The sequence below is a fragment of the Mus caroli genome, chromosome 2 (assembly GCF_900094665.2).
Source record: "Mus caroli chromosome 2, CAROLI_EIJ_v1.1, whole genome shotgun sequence".
NCBI classification, from domain to species: Eukaryota; Metazoa; Chordata; class Mammalia; order Rodentia; family Muridae; genus Mus; species Mus caroli.
In genome coordinates this window covers 83148328-83158185 of record NC_034571.1, presented here as the reverse complement: position 1 = coordinate 83158185, position 9858 = coordinate 83148328, and the positions used below count along the sequence as shown (strand labels likewise).

The following is a 9858-nucleotide window of genomic DNA, read 5'->3' as shown; positions in this document are numbered from 1 at the left end:
CGAACTCAGAAATCTGCCTGCCTCTGCCTCCCGTGTGCTGGGATTAAAGGTGTGCCCCACCACACCTGGCTTATAAATATTTTTCTTACTGATCAGGTTTTAACACTGTTAAATAATACTATGATTAGTTTTCTTACAGGTACATTTATAGATTCCTTTTGACACAAGGCAAATTTTCCCTTGAGTTCTGCATGAAGACATTGCATTCCATCCATTAATAAATAGAACAGTCTACGCTTCCTGAAAATGAAGTATATGGAATTATTTTCATATAAAATCTTCTCCAAAGTGTAAAAATGTACAGCACAACTTTAGGTGGGCATAGAAATATTATAAAATTTGCAATACATGGAAAGCTGCCCAAAAGTATGTCATGGATTCTCCTGGGACCAGAAAATTTACAAACCTTGGGGAACTAAGAATTAATCTTACAGATTCATGAGGTCTGTAAGAAACCTTTATAAATACCTGATGCAGCGAGGTAGGAAACATTTGGATTCTTCTTTTATGTTTGGTCAACAACCATGATGAACATAATACTAAAGTTACAGTGGTAGCATCCTATACCAGAGCTTTGTTCCTTCTGTCCTTCAGATGTCGAAGAAAGACTTGCGAACAACAGAGAATCTTTGTTAAGACTGAATGCAAAGGATATTTATCACCAGATCTTTCACATAAGTGACACATGGTGAAACAAAGTAAGGATATTACCTATATATGTATTTTTATAAATGCTTTTTTAATATGTGACAAAGTAATTTAGCATGTGGGTATTGTAAGCAATCTACTGTGTTTAACATCATGATAGCCCTTTCACTTCACACATATTTGTTTTTGTGAGAACTTCAAAGACCTTGTTTCTCAGCTTACTTATCTTTGTATAAATATTATAACCAAAATCAGCATTTTATTGAATATAATATTACATAAAGAGATCATGGACTAGCATTTCATGATAAACAATTTTTTGAGTGTCCACAGTGCTCAATAACTTTTATAATACTGCAGACTTCTTCCACCTATTCATTCATTCCAATGGGTTTTCAAGCTTTCAGTTTTTAAGGATTAATGAAAATAAACATATTCATCTTCAAATGAAAATCCAAAAATTAAGAAATCCAGCACAAACTTATAGTTTTTCTTTCTAGTATCTCTCTGACAATAGCTTGATTATCTGAACATGTACTCATGTAACTCATAATTCTGAAGCTTGTATTGAAAGATAGAATGATTTGAGGTTATACAAAGAATGCTGACATAAGAACATGAAAAACAGAAGCATCATAGCACCTTCAATATGTATGAATATCGAATATAAAATATTCTAGTTCCAGAAATACACACTAGTACATATTATACAAAAAATACCCCACAAGTATGCACATGAAGTTTTTTGATTTAATTATGTCAACTTAGATTTCTCAAAGCATGGATATTCTTCCTTTGAACTCTTAAAGTTCTGATTTTCTTGGTGTTAAGATTCTGGCTTGTTTTCTGTCTTAAAATGAGTAAAATCACTAGGATACCAAAGAGGTTTCAGAAATCCACCAGGAAGGACATGAAGAGAAAGAGGAAATCTCTTCCCCTACATTCCAGACATAGTAGGGCAAGTAAAGTTGAGATATTTGGGGAAATCAAGATTAACATTGTGGGCAGAAAAAGATTAGTTATCTGAAGTGAACATGTTTTTCAAAAAGTTGAGAATTTGAATCTAGTTAGCTACAAACACAGGAAAGGCAGCATGTATCGATAGATAATAACTTTAGTTAAAAATAGGACAGACATAAAATTTAACACATTGGATGATTTCATATAAAACTTTAATAAATTATCACCATTTGTAAGAACACTAGCCATTTATATTAAACATATTTAAAAGCATCTATTCATAATAGTAACCCTCTTTTCACCACTCTGGCCATTTTGAATGTTACATGTGCTTCACGTTAATGAAGACATTCTGTGGTCTGAGAGTATATCAATACAACAGTTATTGAGCTGCTTAAATGAATGGGAAGGAAATAGTAGAAAATGTGGATGTTGGACCAGGGAAGCACTTGCCTAGGTTGCTTCATAAGAGATAGCTCAGTGAACACAATTTCTGTTCTGTGACCCCTGGCCAAAGTACTTTACCCCTGTAGGATTTTCAAATGCATGGCAGGTATGGAAAAGGTGTTGGAATATTTTAGGGCAATATAGTACATATTATCTACTGTATTTATCCATAATACAAATAAAATGAGTTTTTTCTAAAGGAGATTATGGATTGGAAACCAAAGAGAAATGAGTTAAAAGAAAGTCAAGGGCAATATGGTTGTCAATGAAAAATTATGATGTACTAAAATGTTCCACATTAAGATGCCCTGTGAAATCAGTTTATTACTTTTACTTTTGGTAATCAGATGAGTGTTTTTAAAATTTGACATTGTTTTCAGAAATTGAGAAAAAATTAGATTTTAGTGTGTGTCATCTTGGTGCCTAATTTTCAACTTTTAATTACAACATATGTGATAGTAATTTGTAATAGTCTATTTTTTTTGCTTTTTCTTTTTTTATTAGATATTTTCTTTATTTACATTTCAAATATTATCCCCATTTCCTAGTTTCCTCTCTGAAAATCCCCTATCCTCTCTCCCCTCCCCTTAGAGCTATGATAGTTTTACATTTTTCTTATTTTTTTCTTATTTTTTCACTATTTTACACACTGCTTTGCTTCTATGATAAAAGTTTCTCGACTTAATATTTAGATAACAGTATGGGGAGTCATGTTTCAAACTTAAAACATGCTTAATGTTCTGCAATAATATCTAATATATGTTCTCTATTTACTGCTTTAATAAATGTAAAAGCTAAAGGTATTGTGATTAATTTTAAAATATTATTTAACAATTTTTCTTTTGACTGATTCAATATCTCATTTTTGGCATAAAGCTTTTTTAAAGAACCTTGACATCAATATTCATGTTCTTTTTGATATACAATTTGCAGAATATGTTAATAAAATATATGCATTCTATTGTTTGTGATCACACATGCTTATAATACCAGAAGTTGGAAGTGGAGTCAACAAGATCAAGAATTCAAGGACATGTTGAGTTTGTGCCCATCCTAGGATAACTATGGCTTTTCCACTACCACTAGCATAAAGACTTGCAAACTGATGTTAAAGGTCAGTCTGCAGCAGATCTTTGCCAGTTAATTTGCATCTCACTTAATAGCACCTAACAAAAGCTTAAGTTCTCCTGTGGTGAGTTTAAGGTGAGGTCTTAGCCAATTAACAAAGACTATTCACTTTCATGGGGAAAAAAATTCTCCTCCTGTGATAGGTCAGTAAATGGCAAGTGGGTATTATACATCAAGCTGTTTTGTTACTTATATTTATAATGTATTTTCTATTCGTTTGAGAATTTCAAGAGTGTGTAAAATGTATGATGACCATATCCCAGATCTTTCCACAACAGAAAGTAAAATATTTTTTAATTTTTATTTATCATTTTATTTAGCCTAATATTAGGTAAACAGAAATAACTTAAAACAGGCTCACATGGTACCTCACATGATTCACTTCAGTCTGCCATACTACTTTACTGTGCATTCATTGTCAAGAAAATGTAGAAAAAGTGAGAACCGTATCTAAACAAAAAAAATATTTATATTTGGCCAAATATTTGACTATTTTCTTTGTTAAACTCTATTTACTTTCAAACTGGGATATAGTAAAATCACTTCTTCCTTTCCTTTTCTCCCTCTAACCCCTCCCATGCACTCTCACTCTATCCTCTTCTGATCTTCTTTTTCATAACATCTCAAATTGTTGGCTGTTTAAAACATTATTATTTTTACATACTATGTAAATGGAAAAATTTAAAAACACAATCTGCTCAGTCTGTATATTGTAGAATGTATGTAAATGATATTAGGGCTGACCCCTTGTTATTGGATACCTAACAGGGAGCTCATCCCTGGCAGTAATTCTCAGTCCCTCAGCAGTCATAGTTTGCTTTTGGTTCTTTGTCTAGACGTAGGGCCCATGAGAATTATTTTCCCACATTAGCATCTCTATTGATGTCCTACTCATTATTCAGTTCTTGTTCGGCAGCCATATTCAGGTCATTATTTAGGTCTTGTTTAGGCAATTATCACATATACTTATGAAATAAAAGTACTTATAAGACAAAAAAAATTGCCATTTCTAGGAAACCCAGTCTCACTGTAGAGTGTCTTGCACTGTAGTTCTTACAGGTTTCATGTACCTCTACAACCATGTTCCCTGAAACTTTGTTGTGGAAGCTCTATGCTAGATATATATGTTGGGACTGACTTCCATGTGATTACTCTAGCTATATATTTGGCTTACCTTTTTTGTAATGATCTACATTTTCTGCAAAGAAGAACTTACTTGACAAAGGGTAGATCTAAACTTATCCATGGTTTTAAGGATATCTTTTTAAATTCCACTAGGAATTAAGCTGATCTAGTAATAGATTTTCCTCTAAGACCCATGGCTAGTAATGGGCATAGTTTCCCTGTTGCATCAGGAGTGCTGCTGGTTACTGCTGAAATAGGAGTACCTACTTATTTCTTTAGTAATATCTTACCATATTTCTCACTGTGGTTCATAAGCATCACAGCAGATTATGACTATTGATTGTCAAACCACATTAAAGCTTGACAAGCAATTTCTAGTATAATGAAAATTAATGCTCAGATGGTTTACAAGTAATCCAAAGTTTATATCTCATTATTATTCCTTTTATGTTACATGAATCAATTTAGACAAAGATTGCATCGTGTGTTTTATTTGTATATATTCTGACTGCTCTAAAATATAATCATAAACCATAACTATACTCTACTATCATTTCAGATATTTTAATTATAAGAAACATTAGGATGCTAGGGCAGTACACTATTGTAGATACAGGGTTTGTGGCTGGCTTGATGTATATGTTTCTCTTTATGCATTTTGCATGTATATTCCTCTACAGAACACGCTATAGGAGTGAAAATCTAAGTGACCACTGACTCAATTTCTCCATTTTAAATGAGTTGTGAAGGTTTTACAAGTAAAATCTTCTCTGTTCTAGTTGAATTATTGCCATTAAGATTCCTACAACTTTTTTTGACACAACTGTATTATTTTTAACTCACAGATTTTTAAAATGCAGATTTCCAAAGATGTGACCTTTAAATACTACTTTAACTTGTTAACATAGCATAAATGTCTCATGACTGTAAAATTAATTGAATAATTTCCCCTTTTCAGTTATGTGATATCGCCAATATTCATATATGGGGTTTTGGTTTCTGAACCTTCTTCATTTGCTGTTGCCTTTGTCAAGATCTCTCATTCATATAGGAACAGATTTTGTGTTAATTCAGAGGAGACTACAAAGAACAACTCTTAGTGCTACTGCAAGTAAGATTAAAAATCTAACTGTTCATCAAGTTGATTTCAGGAGATCTCATGGTTCTTGTAACCTACATTTTTTAAAATCCCAGGTTAATAATTCCTTGCTTCTTTTCTCTTATATGTAGATTAGAACATCAGACTAAATAGGAAAAATGAAATGACCTGTTGACCAGGAGTGTGAAAACACAGAAGGAAGCGTGTACTTTCTAAAGTATTTCTTTCTTAGATTGGATGACAACAAGAATATTTTGATAAAGGTATGGTCATGTCTCGTATAGTGCTAGAGACTTACTACAGAATTTTCTTTTGTGAAGAATAATTTATTTGAGATTACAATATATTTCTTAATTTTAAACAAATTTAAAATGTAGTCAGGATTTTTGTGTGCACCTTAACATACAGTTTGCGTTTTCTTCTATTGCTGTATAGGCTAATACTCCAAAAAGTCACTGCAAGATACTCAGCCCTGGCCTTGAGTTATTCACATCTAGGTAATGGTTTTAAAATGTACTTTAATATTCACTTCAAGGACACCAAAGTGATTAACAAAAGCTGATGATGCAAAGTTACACTATTTTACTCCACTCATGCAGTGGATGTGCTCATAATTAAAATTTAATGCACAGCTTCTTTAAAATGTACAACAATTTATCTTTTAATCAATTCAAGAGCGTTGTACCCTCCATTTTTCTAATATTTGATTTTAAATTACAATAGATTCCTCAATGCAAATATATCCATTTGTATTGGGTATGTCCTTTTGTTGATGGAAATATTTTATGTATTCATATATATATGAAACATTTTTTCATAAATGAAGATTTATGTGAGGAAAATTTATTTTGACTGCCTTCTTGAGAATTATGCAAAACCAGAGTTTTGTTACTGAGTTCATAATCTTGGGGCTTTCTCAGAACCCAATAGTTGAGAAAATACTGTTTTTTGTACTTTTGTTAGTCTATCTTGCAACTATAGGGGGCAACGTAATAATTGTTGTGACCATCATGTACAGCCCTGCACTGCTGGGATCCCCCATGTATTTCTTCTTGGCGTTCTTGTCCTTCCTGGATCTATGTGTCTCTTCCACTGTCACACCCAAGATGATTGTAGACTTATTCTATGAGAAGAAGACCATCTCCTTTGGCTGTTGCATGACACAACTGTTTTCAGTCCATTTCTTCTCAGGAACAGAAATGATTGTCCTAGCAGCCATGGCCTATGACCGCTACGTGGCTATTTGCAAGCCCTTGCACTATTCTTTCATCCTTACCCGGAGGCTCTGTAGCATTTTGGTAGCAATATCCTGGGCAGGGGGCTTCTTGCACTCTATCATACAAGTTATATTCACATTGCAGCTGCCTTTATGTGGACCCAATGTCATTGATCATTACACATGTGACTTGTTTCCATTGCTGAAGCTGGCCTGCACGGACACTCATATATTTGTTCTTTTGGTGTTTGCAAACAGTGGTGCTATCTGCATCATTATCTTCTCCTTGTTGCTTGTTTCCTATGGTGTCATTTTGTTCTCTCTGAGAGCCCACAGTTCTGAAGGACAAAGGAAAGCTCTTTCCACCTGTGGAGCCCACATTACTGTTGTGGTTTTGTTCCTTGTTCCATGCATATTAATATATGCACGGGATACATCTGCATTTTCCTTTGAGAAACACACACTTTTATTTGTCAATGTCCTGACACCATTGCTAAATCCTACAGTGTACACTTTCAGAAATAAGGAAATGATAAATGCCATCAGAAAAATGTGCAAGAGACTGAAAATGATTTTTGTTAGATTTTAATATTGCTTTTACAGTGTTGGGAATATGAGTCAATGGGAAAGGATACTAGCTATGTTAAAATGAGTACATGAGTTTTGTTTTTCACAAGTCATGTCAGAATCTAAGCGTGAAAGCACAATTTATCTAGTACTAATATATATATATATATATATATATATATATATATATATATATATATATATAAGATTGGCAGATCCCAGGGTTTTTCTTCACCAAAAATATGTTTGACAAACAGTGAGTGGAAGTTTCACTGGAGTCTTCCCTCAAGAAAATAAGGTAGAAGGATAGGAAGGCTCATATTCAATCCCTTCTTTTAGGTCTGCATGCATGTTCACAGACACAAACACCATGTCAACTAAAATGTATAACACACACACACACATGCACACACATACACACAAACATACAGGCAAACAAAATATGCTTTTAAATATAAGGAAAAAGAATTTTGTATTTTATTGGGCAAATAAAATAGTGATTTCTATGAAGAAATACAATATATACAGAGTACCTCAACAGAAGGATGTTGAATATGTTTCTGTTCTCATAGTGTCACTCTGCATTGGGCACTCAGCATTGTTATATAAAAATTAAAGGCAATCCAATTTTACCATATCATTATTTAATGTAGATTTGAAATTATTTTAATTATTTAATGCTTCCTTTTATTAACTATGCTCCATTTAAAAATTTGGTTGACAAAATAAATGTGTACTTGAACAAGAAAAGTACAGAAGTCATTCTAAGGGAAACAGGTTTCTATTGTCACATTGAGACCTTATAACCTATAAACGCAGAAAGAGAACTCAATCTGTCCTCTAGGTTTCCTGCATCATCTGGCTTCATTTTAAGGTAGTCTGTTCATGTCTGCTAAAAAAAAAATATCAGTCGCTTCCTTAATTTCATGACAGATTAAGTACATGAGAACAGCTGGAATTTCTCTTGGATGATGTGACTATCCCACTCCAATGAGCACTGGGAATTGATTATATAGAGAAATACCAATGTGTATCTCCTATTCCAGTATAACACAAAAGGCTTGCAGGCATTAATTTCACAGGAAGTGTAAGGCAAAGATATTGACATATTGTATAGATGCCAGCCTAAGCAAGTTTGAAATTAGTTTCCAAAATGTCAATTAATTTCAATGTATTATGTGACTGCAATATTCATAACTTTGGGTATACAAATAAAAATTATATTTTTATACTTTTCAATAGAGAATATTTGTGTCACTTCATGGTTATACTTTGGTTCCTTATGAAGAAGAATTTATGGGAAATTAACTTACTGTTCTATACCTTCTGTTCAGAATTAATTATCCAGCAGCTGAATTTTATGGAAAAATATGCTAAGTATTAATAGTATTTGTTTCACATTGATTTTAACTGCCAGAGGCAATACACATGGAGCTACAGAAAACACATGAAAATTCCCATTTGGAAAAATGTACAGAACTCAGTTTTGGTGTTATCAGTTAATGATTAAAGGAACCAGAGAGGAGGTATCAAAATGTGTCACTTAAGGAACAGAGACAAAAAAAAAAAAAAATCTAGGCTTAGTTTGACAGAGAGTGAGCCCACACTCTTTGTCAAACTTATTTCTGTCTCTCTATGTTTTTTTCTGCACGTCTATAGGTTGTGGTGCCTGGTATATTTGCTGTCTGTTCTGCGTGTCTGATTTGTCTTTCCTTTTTTCTGTTTTGCATGTTGTGCATATTTCAGTTCCAAGTCTGAGCCAGAATCCTCTCTGTGTAGTCCCTTTTCCTAAGAAAGGGTTTTGCTCTGTGTACACTGAAAAGGAGAAGAATGTGGTGTAGGAAAGGGATAAAATATTCTTTATAACAAAGTTTACCAGATTTTTACAAGGAAAAAGTAAGTTTATTGACTCCAGGAGAGTATTCAAAACTGCATTCATGTGTTATTAACCTGTATGAAGCATGATTTTTCAACATTTTTGTTAAAGTTTGTTTAAGTCTTTTTTCAAACTTTTGGCTACTCTCAGGAAATGTATGTCATAACACAGATAGAGTGTTCTTATTTTCAGATGATATTACTCTACCCACACACGCACACACACACACACACACACACACACACACACACACACACACACACACACTAAAGTCAGCAAATTTTCTATACATAAACAACAAACTAACCAAGAAAGAAGTCAGTGAATGAACATTATTCAAATGATTTGAAAATACATCTTAGAATAAATGTTACTAAAGAAGTGAAATATATTTTCAATAAAATTCAATTGATATCTTTAAAACGTGTTTGATACTTTTTTCTTTATGGCATTTTTTATTAGATATTTTCTTCATTTACATTTCAAATGCTAACCTGTTCCTAGTTTCCTCTCTGAAAATCCCCTATAAACTCCCCCTTCCCCTGCTCCCCAACCCACCTACTCCCTGCTTCCTAGCCCTGGCATTCCCCTATTCTGGGGCTTATAATCTTCCCAAGATTAAGGGCCTCTCCTCCCATCAATGGCCAACTAGGCAATCCTCTGGTACATATGCAGCTAGCTCTGGCAGTACTGGTAAGTTTATATTGTTGTTCCTCTTATGGGGTTGCAGACCTCTTCTGCTCTTTGGGTACTTTCTCTAGCTCCTTCATTGGGGACCTTGAGTTCCATCCA

At 33.4% G+C, this 9858-nt stretch overlaps 1 protein-coding gene across 1 annotated transcript; it reads left to right on the top strand.

Moving 5' to 3' along the window:
- Positions 1-6273: 6273 nt before the first annotated feature.
- Positions 6274-7212, top strand: LOC110289652 (olfactory receptor 4C15-like). Its single transcript, XM_021155946.1, has one exon. It carries the CDS (start codon positions 6277-6279, stop codon positions 7210-7212), a length of 936 nt encoding a protein of 311 aa, XP_021011605.1. The 5' UTR covers positions 6274-6276.
- Positions 7213-9858: the final 2646 nt, after the last annotated feature.